General features: G+C 54.9%; 7 protein-coding genes across 7 annotated transcripts; 3 read left to right on the plus strand and 4 right to left on the minus strand.

The window, feature by feature from the left end:
- Positions 1 to 317: 317 nt before the first annotated feature.
- On the minus strand, positions 318 to 1,510 carry CABS01_01395 (fibrillarin; the record flags this gene model as incomplete). The annotated part of the gene is made up of 4 exons (XM_060534775.1): positions 318 to 376; positions 441 to 1,101; positions 1,166 to 1,281; positions 1,354 to 1,510. 4 exons carry the CDS (start codon positions 1,508 to 1,510, stop codon positions 318 to 320), a joined length of 993 nt encoding a protein of 330 aa, XP_060397964.1.
- Positions 1,511 to 1,911: 401 nt separating this feature from the next.
- On the plus strand, positions 1,912 to 2,130 carry CABS01_01396 (uncharacterized protein; the record flags this gene model as incomplete). Its single annotated transcript, XM_060534776.1, has 1 exon — positions 1,912 to 2,130. A coding segment is annotated over one exon (219 nt), but the record flags the coding sequence as incomplete, so codon positions are not given.
- A 178-nt stretch (positions 2,131 to 2,308) lies between these two features.
- Positions 2,309 to 3,264, plus strand: CABS01_01397 (ribosomal protein L22; the record flags this gene model as incomplete). The annotated part of the gene is made up of 3 exons (XM_060534777.1): positions 2,309 to 2,311; positions 2,617 to 3,018; positions 3,106 to 3,264. 3 exons carry the CDS (start codon positions 2,309 to 2,311, stop codon positions 3,262 to 3,264), a joined length of 564 nt encoding a protein of 187 aa, XP_060397966.1.
- Positions 3,265 to 4,059: 795 nt separating this feature from the next.
- Positions 4,060 to 6,759, minus strand: CABS01_01398 (F-box domain-containing protein; the record flags this gene model as incomplete). The annotated part of the gene is made up of 1 exon (XM_060534778.1): positions 4,060 to 6,759. The coding sequence occupies one exon, from the start codon at positions 6,757 to 6,759 to the stop codon at positions 4,060 to 4,062; it is 2,700 nt and encodes an 899-aa protein (XP_060397967.1).
- Positions 6,760 to 8,205: 1,446 nt separating this feature from the next.
- CABS01_01399 (malate dehydrogenase) lies at positions 8,206 to 9,128 on the minus strand (the record flags this gene model as incomplete). The annotated part of the gene is made up of 3 exons (XM_060534779.1): positions 8,206 to 8,236; positions 8,299 to 8,851; positions 8,921 to 9,128. The coding sequence occupies 3 exons, from the start codon at positions 9,126 to 9,128 to the stop codon at positions 8,206 to 8,208; spliced, it is 792 nt and encodes a 263-aa protein (XP_060397968.1).
- A 1,953-nt stretch (positions 9,129 to 11,081) lies between these two features.
- Positions 11,082 to 13,416, minus strand: CABS01_01400 (uncharacterized protein; the record flags this gene model as incomplete). Its single annotated transcript, XM_060534780.1, has 3 exons — positions 11,082 to 13,027; positions 13,074 to 13,241; positions 13,293 to 13,416. The coding sequence occupies 3 exons, from the start codon at positions 13,414 to 13,416 to the stop codon at positions 11,082 to 11,084; spliced, it is 2,238 nt and encodes a 745-aa protein (XP_060397969.1).
- A 561-nt stretch (positions 13,417 to 13,977) lies between these two features.
- CABS01_01401 (uncharacterized protein) lies at positions 13,978 to 17,662 on the plus strand (the record flags this gene model as incomplete). The annotated part of the gene is made up of 3 exons (XM_060534781.1): positions 13,978 to 14,143; positions 14,201 to 14,610; positions 14,660 to 17,662. The coding sequence occupies 3 exons, from the start codon at positions 13,978 to 13,980 to the stop codon at positions 17,660 to 17,662; spliced, it is 3,579 nt and encodes a 1,192-aa protein (XP_060397970.1).
- Positions 17,663 to 19,596: the final 1,934 nt, after the last annotated feature.

The raw sequence follows: 19,596 nt of genomic DNA on the forward strand, positions 1-19,596 counted from the left end.
CACCACGAGGGGGAACAATATGAGGCAGCAAAAAGCGCAACGAACTACTACTCCTATTCAAGTCTATAAGCCCATTAAACATGTCATTTTCACCGCGAGGGACTTTTTGAATACCTATATGGGTTAACATGCAAGTTTTGAACTAGACCAGTCCTAAATTCCTAACGCCTGTCCAGATGAAGTCCGACCGACCGTACCCATTGAAGCAAAAGTCAAATCTCGTGGGAATCTCGCAAATGTACAGATTCAACCGCTCACCCACCACTCTTCTTTACGCAACGCATACAATACTTTTTTCTCCCATTTCTTTTTCACATTTATTTCGCGTAGCGCGAGTACTCGGCAGCGACGAGGCAGTGATCACGCTCGAAGGGCTCTGTGATAGTGTGTTAGTCATGGGAGGGTTTCCACTTCCAGAGAGGAAAAAGGGGGTTACGAACCTAGCGTAAGCTGCTCCTTGGGAGTGATGCGCTCTCCTCTCAGCTTCTCGACCTCCATGGCGAAGACCTTGTGAGCGGGGGCGGTACTGTCGATACAGTTGGCCTTGATAGAGATGAGGATACCACCGCCGACCTTGAGGAACTGGTGGGCGTTCATGGCGACGATACGGGCCTGGTCGGGCTGGGCAACATCGGCGAAGATGCAGTCGACCATGGGCATGAGCATGCGGTACTTGAGGGGTTGACGGGCGTCCTCGACAATGGGGACGACGTTGGTGCGCTTGGCGGCCATGCCGATCAGATCACGGCCGGAACGGGGGGAGAACTCGACAGCGTAGACGAAGCCGGTAGGACCGACAATATCGGCGACGTGGGAGACTGAGGTACCGGAGGCACCACCGAGGTAGAGAACCTTGGAGCCGGGGCCGAAGTAGAGCTTCTCGAGACCACCAATGACGGCGGCGGCCAACTTGGAGCGGAAGGGGTTCCACACGCGGTACTCGATCTTGGTGGTTGTGGTGGTGCCGTCCTCGTTCTGGGTTTGGTTGTCGACAGAGACGCGCTTCTCGCCATAGACAGACTCGCCGGGGACAATGTTGCGGGTTGCGATGGCGTCCTCCTTGCCACGGACAACGAAGACACCCTCGTGACGGTGGGGCTCCTGCGATCTTTTGTTAATGGACAAATCCTTACCACGAGAAGAAAACCCTTGAGTTGTGACATACCACGATGACCTTCTGACCTCCCTTCTGACCGCCAGCAGCACCACCACGGCCGCCTCTGCCGCCCTTGGAGACACCTCCACGGCCACGGCCACCGCCAGGACCACCGCGACCACCGCCTGCAGGATCATGTTAGCATACTCATTCTTTCGCACTCAACATCGCGAAAAGCAGATTCTCTCAAGACTTACCACGACCACCGCCGCGTCCACCGAAACCGCCGCGGCCACGGTCACCACCGAAGCCTCCACGGCCACCACCACGGCCGCCGAAGCCACCGCGGTCACCACCACCACGTCCACCGCCGAAACCACCACGACCGCCGCCACGAGGAGTGAAGGGAGCCATTGTCTTTTAAATGTGTGTCGGGTAGTCGGAAAAGACTAGTTGTTGCAAAAAGAAAGAGCACAAGACTGGCAGATCCCAAGTTGCGAAAGAAGAGTCGAATTGGGGGTGAGAGGCGCAGATAATGCTAATCCTCTTGGTGGCGGGTTGGGACAACTGGATACTGGGCTGGGTGTTTGAAATTTTTCGTCGGACTTTTTTTCTGAGAGCTTCAAGAGTACGCACGGGCCAAACTGACAGAAAGATTGTGGGGTCATCAAGGTGATTGGACAATGCGGAATTTCAGAGGAGCCGCCTTCCGGCAAGTTTTTTTTTTTACGATTAGATAAGGAGGGACACAGGGTCCACCTGCAAAGTGGGGTCTCAGATTCGGGGAGAGGCAGGAGCGTCAGAAACCAGGTGGTGGTGTCCAGTACCTGGCTTGCAACGGAATTGAAGAACACCTCAAAATATCATCCTTTCCATTTGTCCCAACTCCCCAAGCCGCAATCTCATTCCAGAAAAACCAAACGAAACACCAGACTGTTCATCAGTTCATCGGAATAATCGTGAGTCTCATCAGATTTCCCATTGCGATTTTTTCCCCGGCCAAAGCTGGAAGAAATCGCCCATTTACCCCATAGGGTTGCGGAACCCTAAGGCCGACCCCCCTGCCGTTTCCCGATCCGCAAGCGAGCCAACCCGGCGCAGGAGGGCTAGGGTCAACGAAAGTTGTGAATTTCTTCTAACCTCACTCTGACAGCCAGCCCACGACCGACCACCGACCGACCACCGAAACCATCACCACACCCAACGATTAAGATGGTAAGTCGCACCGCCGCTCGCTTTGCCTGTGTTCCGCGTCGACGAGGAAGAGGAGGAAATCTGTGCAATCGACGAAATTTCGACCCTGTTTGCAGCCGCCGAGACGATTCCCTTGCCCCTCGTCGAAAGAGGGTCGAAATTTCACGATGTCAAAGGAAGAGAAAAAACTGGACTTGTGACTCAATTATGTCACTCATGATGGTCGACCAAGAGGAGGAATGAGGAACATGCGGAACACATGGCGACATACAATGCTCGTTATATCCCAGAACCCAAAAGACTGACCCTTATCGTCACAAATTCAGGTTCGCTACGCCGCTCAAGAGATCGCCCCCGCGAAGTCGGCTCGCGCGCGCGGTGCCTACCTCCGTGTGTCCTTCAAGAACACCCGTGAGACCGCCCAGGCCATCAACGGCTGGAAGCTCCAGCGCGCCGTTACCTTCCTCGAGAACGTCTCCGAGAAGAAGGAGGCCGTCCCCTTCCGCCGCTACGCCGGCTCCATCGGCCGCACCGCCCAGGGCAAGGCCTTCGGCGTCACCAAGGCCCGCTGGCCCGTCAAGTCCGCCGAGTTCCTCCTCGGCCTCCTCAAGAACGCCGAGTCCAACGCCGACGCCAAGGGCCTCGACACCGGCAACCTCGTCGTCAAGCACATCCAGGTCAACCAGGCCCCCAAGCAACGGAGACGCACATACCGTGCCCACGGTCGCGTACGTTTTACCACCCGAGTCTATCCTCTGAGAAGGAGAAAGATAGAGACCAGCAGCAGAAAGTGGACGAACTAACCCATGCCACAGATTAACCCCTACATGTCCAACCCCTGCCACATCGAGCTCATCCTCACCGAGGGCGAGGAGGTCGTCCAGAAGTCCGAGGCTGTCGCCGGTCGCGAGGACGTCCGCCTCAACTCCCGCCAGCGCGGTGCCCGCACCCGCCAGGCCATCACCGCCGCATAAACGAACTTTCCAACTCTTTAATCTTTTAAGAAACGGATCTTCGATTTTTGTGGCGTGTGTGCGGTTCATGACGTGAGCAAAAAGGGTCGGCGCGAAGTGTGGACAAGCGCGGTACACCACAACAACCCCCCTGGGATGGATTTGGTCTTTGGGTCGTGGATGGATGCGTGGATTCAAATACAAAAAAGAACTTTGCGGCTTTTCATATGCTGGTGTACAGGAAGGCCATGGTCTCATGGCATTTAGGGATTGGCATGCGAATTCACACGCGCAACGGTCTGCATGGGCCACCAATAAACAAACATGCAACAATGATTCCCCCATGGCGGTCCCTAGTTTACCATGATCGGCATCGGCATCGGCGTCAAACGGTTACGAGGAAATGCATTCAATTTTGGCTTGCTTCTGCATCAAATTACTACAATGTCGTGCCCTCTGTGATCAGTATGGAGTATTACGCTGCCCAACTCTTCGAGTCTTGGGGTTGTAATCCCTACTATGGTCGGCCTGAAGAACAGTCATGTTGTCTGAATGCAACGTAAGAGACGCATTTCAGCCCGGCTTACAGGTAATGTTGACGATGATTGTGTTATCAACTTTTGATGTCTTCCTACTATAAGGTAAGGTGACTACGGAGTTATGGGTCCCTCATCCAGTCATTATCCCGCCCGCCTTTCCGTCCCAATTTTGAGCCCGTGGTATCTTTTGCCAAAAACGCCGAAAAATCAAAAGACTCCCGCAGCCCACCCAAATCCCAATCATTATACAGTTTTCATCGTAATCAAGCGGTGCAGCTCAAACCTGCTCAGCCATCTTGGTAATCATGCCCGTGATTCGTCCTCTTCCAGGGTGAACGATGCCATCCCTCTTTGCAGCTTCAATAACCTCCTCGTCGTACACACCGGTCCACTCCGTGTCCATACCAAAGGCGGTCGAGAGGTTGAAGTGCTCCTGGTTGCTGATGTAATTGGTGATCTTAGCCGCTAGCCTGTCGCCGCAAGACTGCATGAAGGGCATGAGCTCCCGCCGACGCGCAGTCACTTCCGCAGGCTCTTGCCACGGGGAGGTGGTTGGCATGATGCTATGATTGTCAACCATCGGGATGTCCAGGACCACGTAGCCGCAGGACTTGAGCGAGATGTGGTGGATACTGAGCAGCTCCTTCTCCCTGACGAGACTGTGCGGCCGCGGCAAGAGCGAGAATCCGTCATCTTTCCGTACAAAATCGTCCACCCAATCCTCTTCGTCATCCTGGAAACCTTGGCCGACCATGATCTCTTGAATCGGTGGAGTCGGTGCGAGACGTTCAATGATGCCAGCCCAAGACAGCAGTCGAGGCTGTCTTAGTCGCATCCTACCCCAGCCGGCCATTGGATCAGGTGGAGGCGGAGGCGGCACCGCGTTGTTCGCCACATTGGCGATTTGCGGAAGAGGTTGCTGCATCATCATGCCAGCCAGATGCGCCGGCAAGATGCCAGGAGCATGCAGCGGGCCCTGAGGGATCACCACTCCGGCCGGAACCCCTGGCGCACCCCCGAAGCCCGGGTTGGCTTGCGGTTGAAGAGGTGCCGGCGGCAACGGAGGCGCCTGATTCTGACCCGCGGCTTGCGCACCTTGAGCCTGGCCATGTCCGTGAAGTACAATGCCTGGACCATGTGCCGGGCCAATAACGAGTGCAGGTCCAAAGGCATTCTCGGCACCAGGATTTCTCGTAGGCGCGCCCGTGAGAGAGACACTTTCGAGTTCCAACTTCTCCAGAGACTGCGATCCCATTGTTCGTAGAACCTGTAGAAAGACGTGAGGCGCCGAGTAGCAGTTCTTGAGCGACAGGTGTCTGATGTGCGGTAGAGTGAGCAAGGCGTCTGGCGACTTGGCACCTTCAGGATGAACCATCTGCATCGGGTCGCAGAACGGAGCGGGAAGCACGTATTGATTCCGCTGGGTGATGCCGGGTGCGAACTCGCCACCGCAAATCCACTCAAAATGGAGGAATTTGATGTTGAACTGTGCTGCGATGTGGTCTTGAATCAAACGGTGGACTTTGGTCACCGCCTTGACAGGCGAGACGAAGTCGTCCTCGACGCAACCAGGGGCGACTTTAGAAACCTGGCGCCAATCGGCTACAACAGCAAGGGCAACGTTGGTTAGGTTGAGCAGACTCTGCCAGAAATCCGACCTCTGGAACATGTAGACGTGGCTACTTGGAATCTTGGCGATCGTGAGGGTCGTCAAAGCATTAAAGCTATTCATTCGGGCGTTGTCGATGAGGGCGAGGACATAAGATTGAATGAGAGCCCTGTGGGCCCATTCCAGCTCCAGCAGCATCTCCTTCTGAGCTCTAGTCAGATTCCTGGGCTGCAGTGGATGGCCGGCCGTGAGCTCATTAAGCACAGTGGCCGCCGCTCTCGCCTCAGCGTTTGCCTCGGCAATCTCATCATCATGGTCGGGAGGATCGAAATCAGCCGCATTGAAGAACGGAGCAGGTTGACCCTGGGCGATGAGTTGGGCAATGTTGGCAAGGTTGTGCTGGTTGGCGTGAGCAGCTACGTTGGCGCGAGCATCTGCGGTGGTCTGGGCTGCTTGGGCGGCCGCATGGGCAGCGGCGGCAGCAGCAGCGGCGGTACGTTCGTCAAAGTCAATGTTAGTGAGTGACACGTTCTCGGTGTGCAAGAGTATAGCAATCGCGTCCTTAGCCTGCGCCTGCGTGTACCCGGCATTCGTGACCATGGCCTCCAGCACCGTGTACTTGAAATCTCGAGGACTCTCGAAGGCGAGCTTTCGGGCGTTCATAGAGTCCGAGTCGGCTCGCGCTAGGCGTCGCTGCAGGTTTCGGTATCGCAGATTGCGAAGGCCAAAGACCGGGTGAGGCAGAGGAGGGCTCTCCAACTGTTGGTCGGGTCCGAGAAGGTAGCCCAGCCCGGCATCGCAACACAGCCCAAGCTCCTGAACCTGAACCAGGCACTTCAAGGCCTCTGTCATGGACGCTGTCTCATCGGCAGTCTGCTCAAGCCCCTCAAGCTCCGCATATCGGTTATACGACTCATGAGGCCAGCGGTAGATACCCCAGTACGAGGTAACGGCTTGCTGGGTCGGCTTGATGGGAGGGTAGGCGAGGCTCTCCTCATCCAGCTCAAGCGACAAGGCAAATCGAAGAATATGTTCGCCGAAAGACTGGAAAATGCGCATGCCACTGGAGAAGAGGGTGTCCTTTCCAAGTTGAGGCTGGCCTTGACCTCCATCGTCCAGGTACTTCTGCTTTCTCGCCTTGTACATCTCGGATCGGAAAGGAACCACAACGTTGCGGAAGTACTTTGATGAAATCATCTTGTCAAACTCGTGGTTGACCAAGCGGAGGTTCTTAACATCCGGTCGCGAAAGGTAGGTGGTGATTTCGTCAAAGATCTCAACTGGGACCCGGCCAATGGGCCAGGTGAGCTGGGGAGGGTCTGAAGCCATGGCACTCTGTCCTCGTATCCGCCGGCGTTTGCGGGGCATTTCCGAAGAAGCAGGTGCCCTTCTGTTCATTTCGACCATGAATTAACCAAGCATGGGTGAGCTTGGCTGGCTGGACTCGGGGTCGGTTGTCGAGGCTTAGTGAGGGAGTCGGAGGAGCTCGGTATTCATCGGTCGCTCGGCAGTGGGCTGTCGGGTCGGACGATTCGGACAATGGGAAGGGGAGACTGTAAGAATATTATGCTTGACAGTGGCCTATCCCAAAGTCGAGGGAATATTGGCTATTAATACCAATGAGTGGTTCGCTAGATAATTGTGCTTCGTGGCTGCAGGAGCGCTTGGTCGGATGCAAAAATCGATCAAAGAACGAGTTGCGGGCGATCGAGCAATTGTCAAAAGGTTCACAATCGTCTTGGCTAGGAAGTTAGCAATAATGCATTATGATGAAAGATTCATTTGCTGTTTGCGTACCTGGCTATTGACGATGCGCAACAAATAATGTGAGCAATCGGCTCAAAGAGATATTTGGTTGAAGCGGGATGTTGAAGCAATGAATTGGACAAAAAAATCACAGTGGAGAGGTGACAGTCCACGAAAGTTCTTTGCAAAGCGCAGCCAGCAGGAGCCGAGAAAAGTGAAGTCACTGGTGGCAGGTGCCCAGGTCGGAGGTTTGTGAGACCACTTTTTAGCGTCACCTCAGACAAAAGAAGCTAAATCATTGGCTGTTCGGATCAGCATGTGGCCCTAAGGTGGGACGCTTTCCTAGGGATCAGCGAGTACCTTACCTCAGCCCTTTCAGGTGTTCAACATGGGATTGTTTGGCAGTCGCGATCCGCTGTGCTTTTGGCGGGGTGCTTCTGGCAAGGACCGGGGCGGGGCTACCGAGGTGGTGGACCCAGTCAGGGTCTACCTGAGGCTGAGTCTAGACTTGCTCCGAGTGACACTGATTCTTCCTTCTACTTATCTCATCCACCTCATTGATCGATTGTTTTCATTCCCTTGGGGGCCTTGACTGATTCGTTACATTGCAGTTTGCTTATCCTACGAATGCGGCAGGCACTTCTCATGAGTTTGGCCTCTAAATTGACAAAGTATGACGAAAGGGAGGCTTGTTGAGTTCACGCCGTTTACGGATTCGAACATCTTCACCCTGTTGGTCTCCCTGCCTGTGAACATCAGAACAAACACTCACTCCTGCATTAACACAAACCACTCGATGGGCTCCACAAGACTCAACAGACGACCATTCCATTACGAGTGTTATCTAGCGGCTTCAGTCTACTGGCCGACCTAATTCCCAGCCACAGCACAACAGTTCATCAATAGGATGATGACCCATATAATTGCCGTGGGAATACATGATGGTATATCGAATAAGAACAAACTATGACATATTTCTGCGGAACCCAAAAAACACCCCCAACGCCTTTCGAATCAGAACAATTGTTTCTCTGTCGTAGAACTGGTGCTAATCAAGCGGGTACGGTCTCATTGGGCGGGCCCAGAAAAGAACCAATATCTAAAATTTCTTGTAAGTCAAATTGATCCATACAATCTCGACCAGGGATGATTTCGACATACTGTGTAGCGTACTGGACCTCAATATTAGCAGCCTGGCCCTGGCACGAAGCCGGCGCGCTGCCGCCGACGGTGTGTATCCTGTACACCTCCTGGACGTCTCCGGTGCTGGGCTCGACGGTACGCAGCCGGAGCCAGGGAACCGCCGCCTCGCCGTGCTGGCCGGACTGAGCCGTGAGGGGCGCGGGCATGGACGCGTTTTTGGCGCAGTACGAGTCGCCGACAGACGCGCCGTCGTTCTCGAGCATGAAGAGCGGGACGCCCTTTCCGGTGAAGAGGTGGTGGCCCGAAATGGCGAGGTTGCTCGGCCCCAGGCGGCGGTTCGTCTCCTCCTCGGTGAGGTTGAAGTCCATGGCTACGACGGGCAGCTTGTCGAGCAGGTCCGGGTACAGGGAGCCGACGCAGCTGGCGTTGAAGAGGGTCGCGACGGCGCCGGTGGCGACGGGGACGGCTGTCGAGTTGCTGGTGTCGCAGGTGTAGTTCTGGGTGCCACGGCCGATGGCGATGTGCATGAGAGTGAGGCCGTCTCTAGGCTTGCCGAGAGTCTGGGTTGCGGCTGGGCATGTGGTGTTAGTGTATGCAGATCTTTCTGGTTCTTACCAGGCCGCGGGATCTCTCAACTCACCTTCAGGTAGCTTAGCCGTGGAGAGGTCGCAGACCGGTGCGGTTGACAGATACTTGGTGGCCTGAACCTTGGTCGCCAGCATGTTGAAGTACTCGGAGATTTGCTCGATGCTACCCGGCAACGCGGCCTGGAGGTTAAGCGTGGGGTAGGTTGGCGCAGCAAGGGCAAGGGATGCCAGAGCCGGCACCAACAGTGTTGAGCAACGCATATTGGTTATATGTGATTGCGTGAATTGAGTGGGGGTGATAGTGTGGAGTAGAATAGGGCGGATGTCAAGGTATTCGATGATGTTCGGTTGTTGGTTGTTGGTGTTGGTGATTATGCTTCGTTCCCCAGAAGAGTGGAAATATCGAACCAGAATTTCAAGCAAGTAAAAACCCAAACGAAACCAATGAAATACGAGACTAGGAAATAATGAAAAAACTCAAGAAAAACCGAAGCAGATTCGTCGCTCGATATATGAGATGAACCGTGGTAGATGGAAGGGGTGGGCTACACAAGTTCCGTTGTGCAAGCGGGCAGCCGTTTCTAATATACCACGACATCCTCAAATCGCTTACCTCCTCCCACCCCGGCGGCAAAGAAACGGCCACCAATGCATCTCATTAGGGCCCTAGGTTCCTGACCTGCCCAGAATGGCATGGTATCAATGGAGGGTTACAAAAAAAGATGGCGGGGGGGGGGGGAAGAGTCTGCCGCCGTGGTGTGCGAGGCAACGGCTCGGTATTCGCAGCGGCTGCCATGGTTCAAGACTGGCAGCCGCCATGCCATGCAACCGTACGACGGGCGGGAAGAGGGCATGAGGGACGAGGATGGGAGCGAGGACGAATGAGTGGAATGGCAGAGATGCAAGTAATACCAGCGGGGTGTGTGGATGCCAGGCGATCTTCGCCGGGGTCAGGGGAGGTGCAAGCGCCCGGCCCGCTTCAAACGGCCTCGTTGTGTGGTGACAAGTAGCGACGCGCTCCACGTTTTTGAAGGTGGTGTCGTGCTGCTCGCTGCTCAGGACTCGAGGATTCGAGGTCGCGGCCGTGTAGTTCTGTCTGTTTCTATGGACTCGAGTTGAGATTGGGTTACTTACCTAAGGTATTTGAGATACTACGGCGATATCGTTTTGGACAAGAGGACTATCTATGCGAGTAAAGGTACCTTAGTGAAGACGACTTGACGTGTCATCTTCTGGCCGCTGTATACCCTACCTAGGTATTACATAGCACCTTTCAGTCCGCCTTTGTCCTTCTTGATCCGTCTGTTCATTTGCATCAGAATGGTGAGTATCGATGAAAGACGAGGCCTGCCTCATCTGGACTTTGACCGAGTATGTATCTCTCTCTGTGTGCATACCCATGTGGGTGTCCTTCGAAATAACGAACCACAGCGGCTAGAAACCTGAAATAGCAACAAGAGAGATCGCGTCAACCCTCACATCTGATAGGCCAAACCACCTGAGATTACCCAGGGACGGTACCACCTTCGTGCACCTTGCCAAAAACAAAAAAAGTTGTACCCGTCTCTGGCCCGGCGACGCGCCCACGTTGCATGTACCCGCTCTTGTACATTTCCCAAGGCCAGGTTTGCTTTCTTTTGCCGCGCTCCCAACCAGGGTCGCGACGACCTCTCATTGGTTGCAAAGTCCATGTCCCCACCCGGGCCGCGCAGACGGGCCAGCGTCAAACGGGAATCTCTCGTCGAATGGGAATCGTTGCTGGTCTTTTGGGACATTTGGGTGGCAGCTCGGGATATGAGAAAGCCTTCCACCCTACCTTAGGTTGAAGCGGGAAGGAAAACCTAGAATAGAACATCGTGGTGGACCGGTGGGGAGCCACGCTTTCCCACGCTGCTTGACGCCATCTAAGGTAAGGTATGATCTCGACCACATGATCTCGGATAATGCAACAAAGTTCCCGTTCATCCCCGGTAGCTAATATTCAAAGTGATCTGGAATCTGTGTTCTGACAAGATTCCTCACTAAGCCAAGATAAAGTACTGCCGCGGTTCATACCACATGTCCTAACGCCCAATCGTACAGTTGTCGGTGAAAACAAGTTTTATGCATACAGTTTTCGCCCACATAGAGTCGTTCGTCGCTGGCTTAATCGACATCCATCACGTTTCCCTCCCTCTCGGCGTCACTTTAAGTAGACACCTTACTGACTACCGTCTAGTGCCCACTGAACCCCTCCTCTTGCCAGTCGCCGTGGCCGTTTCCGGCCCCTCCCTTGAGGCCCCCGGCGCCCGCGGCGGCGGCTCCTGCTACCGACTTGCCAAGGTTGCTGGCGTGCTGCTCCACGTCCACCGTGCCGAGCCAGTATAGCGAGCAGAAGACGAGTAAATGCAACGCGACACAGTATGCCGCAAATAGATTTCTACTAGTCCGAGAGGCCAGCACCATCCGCGTCACTGAGTATACCACTCGTTCGGGGAAGCTCATTCGCTTGTAGGCCCTAGCAGACTCCCGCCCTCGGAAAGCGGCAAATGGCGAAATATTCGATTCGTATGCCTTTTTGTATCTGTCCATTGTAATGCCCGGGTTGCCGCTGCCTCCAATGGAGACCGTGGAAGGGTTCGGGTTAGATGAGAATGCCGCTGAAGACGACGTTGCTGAAGGTCCGGCCCGATTGTATGTCGAGACGTACCTCGTCTTCTCGTAAAGACTGAGATTGTCCTTTTGAAGAGCTGATACTTCTTGTCTCAGCTGGGAGACGGTGCGATGCGTGTCCGACAACTCGCTTTCCAGTTCGGCAATTCGCTTTTTGAAACGGTCACGTTGGGCTGTGATCATTGGCAGAATGCCAGAGCCGCCGCCCATGGGCTCTCCTCCACCACCCATACGTGGGTCAATTCCGCTGATGATGGACGATGTTGGCGAAACTCTTCCACCACCACCTCCTCCTCCCCTTCGTCCCGGTGCAATTGATGGGGCGTAGCGGTTGAATGTTCCTGCCACCGACGCGCCGGAAGGGAACGCGTTGGACGACTCTGACTGCAGCGTCGCGAGGTCGTTCTCGAGTCGCTCGTTTAGTTTCTGCGACTTTTCGAGGTCCATATTCGTTCGCGACATTTCTTCCTGGAGGTCAGAGAGCTTAGTCTGTAAGTCTTGGTGGGAAACGCGCAGGATCGTCAGCTCGTCACCGAGCTTCTTGTTCCGTGCCAAGAGGAGCTTCTCCAAAGTGTCACTTTGGCCCTTGGACTCTGTGGCACTTTCGACCACATCCTTCAAATCATCATCGTCGCCTGTGGAAAACTCGATGCTCTTGAGTACCTCAAGCTCCTGCTTCACATCGTCGTAGTCACTCCACTTCTGCACCTTGGACTTGAGGTTGTCCCTTTCTTCCTTTAGCAGGCCAACCTCTCTCTCCAAGCTGCGCAGCCTGGAATCCAGATCACGCTTCAGCCCCTCCTTCTCAACCCTGCTAGCATCGAGTTTCCGGATGAGTGATGAGTTTTCCGACCGCATGCGCATGTAAGCAGGGTCGTCTTCCAAGGATGTGGGCGTCTGAGTGGTGGCGGATGACTTTGCCTGTGCCAGTTCCAGTCGCAGTTGCTCGTTCCGGGCCTCGATCTCGGCCAGCCGCTGACTGGTCCGGTCAAGGTCTGAGTGAAGCATCTCGATTTCGGCACTGGTGACGTGGCCTGCCTGGCCTTCCGCATCCCCATCGTCTGTCTTTCCGAGGCGCTGGTTGACTTCGTAGCTCGCCTTGATCTCGGTGAGCAGACGCTCCTGGTTCTCAACCTTTTCTTCCAACGTCTTCTCCTTCGCGGCCCAGTTGTCCTTCTTTTCGTCGAGCACTGCCACCCACGAAGCCTCCACCTCCTTTACCTTGCTATCCAGATTGTTTTCGAGCTCCCTCTTCGCGGCAGATTCTGTCTGCAGCTTGCTCTCGGTATCCTCCAGCTGGGTCGTCAGCTTAGCGACGGACTTTTGCAGGTGCTGATTTTCCTCAGTCAGCTTCGGAAGAGTGTCTTCAGACACGAGCATGGAGTCGACCGACGCTTCAAGAAGCGGGTATGGATCAGGCGCATCGGATAAGGATGTGTAAGTCTGGAGGAAGGCCGAGTTGATTGACTTTGAATGGTTCGTAAGGAGATCGATGAAGGTTTGGTACGCTTTTCGTTTAGTAAGAGCAACACTTCGGCAATGAAGACGCCATACCTTTCAACAGGCCTTTGATCTCGCCCAGCTTCGTTGCATCATCGAGCTTCCTGAAGTCCTTTGTTTTTTGGGCTAGTTCCTTTCTCTGGACGGTCGAGTCTCGCTGGTATGTGACGATCTCGGAGGCAGTGTTGTCGAGGTTTGCGACGAGGTTCGTGTAGTCGATAGCTAGCTCGGTCAGACTATGTTTTCAAAGTTATAGCCAAGGGGTTCCCTCACTTCTCCAGGCCGAGATGGCATGCTGGAATTTGTTGCCGCCCTCGGGCAGGTTGGGAGTGTCCGAAGGTGCCTCTGGCTGCGGCGCGTTGGCATTGGCCGCCAGGACGGATTCTACGTCTGCCATGTTGAGTCGGTTTTCTCGGTCGCAATTTGAATAATGATCACTTCATCACCGGGAGACCATGGAACTCCAAGAAGTCGAGGTTGACGGCGGGGTTGAAGAGTTGTTTCAATCCGCCGGTGTCCGTTGTAGCTGTTGTCGTTCGGTACAGATCGAAAGTGTTTCGACTGAGCTCGCTGGTTCGGGGAACGTGTTCCCTTTCCGGGCAGCAAGTTGATTGGCTGCGCACGGCATGCAGGGGTTCAGAGGCAGCAACAGCTCGTCGTTTCCGTCCCTACGGGGCCGCCCCAGGCACATGCCTGCGCCAGTACCTTTAGCACAGCGACCCGGTTATCCAGGACAGGTGGGCTACGTAATCCGCCTACGGTTAGGTTAGCTGTAGGTACCAAGGTGATGGATGTACCTACACTACCTCTGGACCATGTCATCAGATTACCAGCCCAGCTTCGGAGCTTCCCAGCTGCATCATATTCCCAGCAGAACGACCCTTTCACGCCTCGAGACGACCGTCGCATGAGCTCGACAATGGCATTACGGCACTCATGATAGTACGACTGATTTAACATGGCATCCGAGGATCCAGACGACCAGACCTCCTCTGCGTCCGGGAGCTCCAATGCGATCGCCCGCAATGACGGGCCCTTTATCCTGCGCACATTGTTGGAGGATGTGCCGTTGTCGGCAGATGGCGCTGACGAGGGGACCAAGATCAATTGTGTTGAATACCTAGGTAGGTAGATGTGACCTCTCCGATGGCTCATCACGGTGCTGATCATCTTCCCACCAGACCACAACCTATACATCGGCACGAGCGCATCCGAATTGCTTCATTTTGTCCAGATCCCAGCCGACCCCGCCGACCCGGCCGGACGACCATCTTTTATACTTGCCTCCCGTCTGCGGCCGGCCTTTGCCGAGAACAGCAACGCCCTCCCAGGCATTCAACAGATTCTCCTTCTGCCCAAGGTCGGAAAGGCTTGTGTGCTTTGCAACCAGACCGTCACCTTCTACTCTCTGCCTGAATTCAGCCCCGTATTCGGAACCACGCAGGTGAAGAACTGCAACTGGGTTGGCGGAGTGGACTTGAACGATCCCCAAGATGATGTTGACGAATCCGCTGCAGGGGTATTCATCCTCCTATCGCTGATGCGAAGGATTCAGGTTGTGAGGATCGGGGAGGTTGCAAGAGCAGTCAAGGTACGCAATGCCTCGTCCTATAAGCAATGAATTACTAACGGCTGTTTAGAATATTGACGTACCCGGGACTACAATATCGATTCGTCGCGACTCCATTGCGTGTGTTGCTGATTCACGAAGTTACTCCTTGCTCGATGTTGGCAGGCAGCTTAGAATTCCGCTCATGACCATATCCTCCTTGGACGACTCACAACCTGCGGGTGAAATAGGTCAGGCTCAAGATATCGCAGGCAGTGTAGATGGAGGTATCTTGAGAAGTGCATCGGCCGCCCATAACCGACCGCTCCTCTCCGCTGGTGACCCTCACGGCCATGCTAGAAGCACGAGCCTGGGCGGTCTGCTCAGCGGTGGACGGAGGGACCTCAGCCCTCGAGGAGCCGACGAAAGCGCACGGCAAGGATCTTCACCACCGACTCCATCTGCCAGTCCAAGACCTTCGGGCGAAGGCCCCTTGCCGCCGCCATTAACAGACAAGCCCTTGCCAGCGGCGCCTGCAACTGCTCGCGCGGAGACGTCTCCAACAAAGTCGGCTCCCGTCTTCCTCAAACCCCACATTGTTTCGCCAACAGCTGAAGAATTCCTACTTGTCACTGGCACTGGACCCTTGGACCCGGGCATCGGGATGTTTGTGAACCTTGACGGAGACCCAACGAGACCGACTGTCGAGTTTGACAGATACCCGCGGGAAGTGGTGGTTGACGGTGGGGCCTCTAACCAGGCATCGTCCAGGATGGCACTGGAGCAGGATGAGGAGGGATACGTCATTGCATCCATGACGAAGGACTCGGAAGCAGGGCTGCGTCACGGACTGGAGATTCAAAGATGGGATTCGGACGGGACGGACCCAGAAACTTCTAAATGGTGGTTGGAGACGGAAACATCAGGAGGAGATGAAACGACACCTTTGGGGATTCGCTCGCTAATGGGTACCGACGAGACCCATTTCGAAGAGATTGTCGAAAGACTTTGTCAGAGGAAGTTTTCCCCGTTTCCTGGAGGCCTTGCCGAAAACCCGATATTCTCACCGAGAAGCGCAGACTCTCGCACCGCATCATCTCTAGAGCAGATGACGAAAGAGCGAGAACTGTTCGAGCGTGATGTAGACTCCCAGGAAGAAGACGCATTACCCGAAGGGTGGGAAGAAAACAGAAACGCTGAAGAGAGTGAGTTTGCAAGGCGACTGGCAAATGCCAACTCCAGGATAGCAGTATGGGCAAAGGATCATATTTGGTGGGCAATTCGGAACCCGGCGTTGCTGCGGCTGGAAGCCCGACTAGAAGCTGCATGCGAGCAAGACGGGACCTCAGACCCATCCAAACTCAACCGACGTGCAATTTTCACGGTACTCAACTCGTTTAGAGGGCAGGATGCCAAATCAGAGCTGGAGTTTGTGACATTCAGTTACCTGCGCCAGCGTGCTGGTGTCCTTCTTCTTACCAACTTATTACATGCGACAGAGACGCCTTTCACAGATGCTGAGTTGAAAGCCTTGGAGGAAGTTTTGGTGGAGAGTAGTCTGGATCCTCGCGTTGTTTTGTCTTTGATACCCGGCCTACGGAATGAGATTGTGGAGAGCCGAAGAGGCATCTGGATCTTTGGCGGCGTCAAGAGAACAACAGAGAACTACTTGGAAAGCGAGCATTTTCATAAAGACAGTCACTCAATAGGGGACCTCGACGGCAAAGTCGTGCAGTTTCTGCGGCGGTTCCTAGCCGCGTGGAGAAAGAAGAAGGGATTCGGCAGCGTTGCAGACGAGAGCGAGGTGTTCCGGACTGTCGATGCCGCGTTGTTGCTGGTCCTCCTCGAGCTCGACCAGACTTCGCCCGCAGGCCTGGCGAGGAAGAGCTCGTCGGTCCGATCAGAGTTATATGACGTTGTCGACAAGGGCGTAGATTGCTTCGATCGAGCTGCCTCCCTTTTGGAGTCATACCACCGCCTCTTCGTACTCAGTCGACTATACCAAAGCCGCAAGATGGCGGGCGACGTTCTTGCGACCTGGCGGCGTATCGTCGAGGGTGAGGCCGACTATGGAGGCGAGCTGCAGGATGGAGAGCAGCGCGTCCGTGAGTATCTCACGAAGATTAGCAGCCAGGCCCTCGTGAGGGAATATGGTGTCTGGCTCGCGAGTCGCAATCCGAAGCTCGGCGTACAAATCTTTGCAGAAGATAAGGGCAAGGCGCCCGGCTTCGAGCCAGCGGAAGTTGTGGCCATCCTTCGTGAAGAGGCTCCCGACGCAGTCAAGTACTACCTGGAGCATCTTGTTTTTGGCAAGGGGCACACTGGTTATGTCAACGACCTCATCGCCTACTACTTGGACGTTGTTCTCAGCGATCTAGAGACGTCGCAAGAGAGCCGAGACGCGTTTGCCGGCACATACACATCATACAGAGCATTACAGGCTCCGAAACCGACATATCGACAGTTCCTCACGGATAACGCTCCCGAAGATGACGAGGTCTGGCAGAGCCGGCTGCGGCTATTGCAGTTGCTGGGTGGTGCACACCAGTACGACGCCGCCGCCATCAGGGAGCGCATATCCTCGCTGCCGGACGAGCTTCTCGTCCCCGAGACCATCATCCTCGACGGCCGCGAAAGACGTCACGAGGATGCCATCCGGCTTCTCGTACACAAGCTGGGCGACTACGACACGGCTGTCTCGTACTGCCTGCGCGGCGGTTCGAGCATCTACACGCGCCCGGACGGCAGGCGGGAGAGCACGCCGACGCACGACATGCAAGCGCGGCTGTTCCGGGCTGTCCTCGGCGAGTTCCTCGCCATACAGGACGTCAGCGACCAGATTGAGCAGACGGGCGCGCTGCTGGAGCGTTTCGGGGGCTGGTTCGACGTCGAGGATGTGCTGGCGCTGATTCCCGACCAGTGGTCCGTCGAGGTCGTGGCTGGGTTCTTGATGACGGCGCTGCGGCGTATCACGCAGGAGAGGCACGAGACGACGGTCACCAAGGCTCTCAGCTCGGCGGAGAATTTGAGAGTGAACCACGACTTGATTCTCAAGGTGGATGAGAAGGGACCGTCGATTGAGGCGCCTAATTAGTCGGCTGTGTAGCCGTGATTGGTGTCTTGGAGATTGGAGGAAGGGTCATGTTTTGATGTAGAGTAGATTTGGTCCGTAGAGGACAAACATAGCAAGGCGGGAGAAAGCACGATGATGATGATGCCCTCATAGACTTTGTTCCTTATATCCGGTGGTACGTGGTACCAATGCAGGTGAGGTGAGAGGAGCTGCTGGATTTCTTGACAATATAGGCACTAGGGATTGTAACACTCTGACGATCAACCATTGCTGTCGTAAACCGGGACGTGCCTCACAAACCATCAAGTCTCCCTGAATAAGCCGCTGGCTGCCTGTGCATTTCAAGAAAAGCCATTCAGCGTCCCCAGCCATCGCAGACGGGGGGGAACAAGGTTCGAGTAAGTGGAGGTGTCGACGAATAGGAAACGGAGAGCAGCTCTTGTTTCCTTTTCCTATCACGAAGCCGCTGCATCCGGTCACGGGAAGCAGGATCTCACCCGTCGTTTACCACTCCTTACGGCCGGTTGGAATTACGGAAAGTGCCAAGATTGACGCAAAGAGACGGGAGATTTCGCTGCTGTTGCTGTTGGAGTGGTACCTACCCGCCTGCCTGCCTGCCACTTACGTATCTACCTCAGCCTGCTCACTCAGCTCCTCAGCTCCTGGGGGGTGGCTCTCGCGAATCCGAATGCGAATGCGTCTGGTCGGAGGCATGTGAGGTATCTCTATCCAGCCACCCAGCTGAGTTTTCATTCTTTCCCATGGACAAAAACCAATATGAACAGATGATCGTAACCGATGACTGCACGTGGTGTCGAATAAAAGATTGCCGATCAAAACCTGGGTGTTTTTGTCTCATATGAAAAAGCCTTGGGAATGAGAAAACACGGAAACATACTCAGCTAGACCTAGGTAAAAGACGGGGGGTTGATGTGAAGGGCGGGAGAGAAGAACGCACAATGGACGGACGCTTCGACGGGCTGGGTCTTGGAAAGGGAAAGCTGGTTGTGGTGGAAGAGTTGATTACGATGCTGCGAATAGGTGAGGAAGTACGGATGCTCCGTAGGACAAAATGATGGGACAAGAATTCAATAATTGATGTAGGTAGATTCGATGCCGGCGCGTGGATAGCTTCAAAGGGGGCTCAAGTTCTATTGACAGGCCGGGCCCCCCCTTTCGGACCAAACTCCGTCCCTAGCTCTGGTTCTAGTTCTAGCAGGATTCCCCTCCGGGTCCTCGTCCTACGATTCTCCCACTCATAACCCTTCTCCCGGCCATTGACTGTGGACAGCAAACTCAAATACTGCATCTGGCCAGGTCGGCCAACGCCCGAAGGAGTTTACCCCATCAACAGAAGTCTGGCTGTCTAGGGAAGGAAAACTCAGCAGGAGAACGGCGACGACGACGACGGTTTCAATGATTCCAAAGCGCCGTGCCTCGAAACCAAAAGTTCCCCCCCCAGCAAAGATCTAGGGCCCAGCCACAATGTCTAAGATCGAACCAATCAAGAGTCGTAGATCAGGCTCAGCTCAGCTGGAATAGGAGAGAACCCGTACCCGTAGGGGCCGTAGGCGCACCTCTGAGCTTCGAGGGCTTGAGTTTTCAGCCGCACCGGGCCTGGTACCCGGGCATAGCAAAGGTACTCCTCTTCTTCTTCTTCTTCCTCCTGTTTCCCTGCTTTCTGCTCCTGCTCCTGCTCCTCTGTTGTTCATGCCATGGGCACGTAAACAGCTGATTGCGGGCGAAACAGATTCATCGCCATCATCTTCCTCCCGGACGCTAACTTTACCCCCTTCCGCCACCTTTCCCAGGGGAGATGAGAGTACTCAAGTGAGCTGTCGAGGGAAAGCAAAAAGGCAAAAGTTCCCCCGGAGAATGGAGCGGGACCTCGGATGGGGCCTAGAGCCTAGAGCCCAAGAGCCTAGAGCTGAATCGAGAAATGATGTCGTTGAATG

This window comes from Colletotrichum abscissum (genome assembly GCF_030869225.1).
Source record: "Colletotrichum abscissum strain IMI 504890 chromosome Unknown Scaffold_3.1, whole genome shotgun sequence".
NCBI lineage: Eukaryota > Fungi > Ascomycota > Sordariomycetes > Glomerellales > Glomerellaceae > Colletotrichum > Colletotrichum abscissum.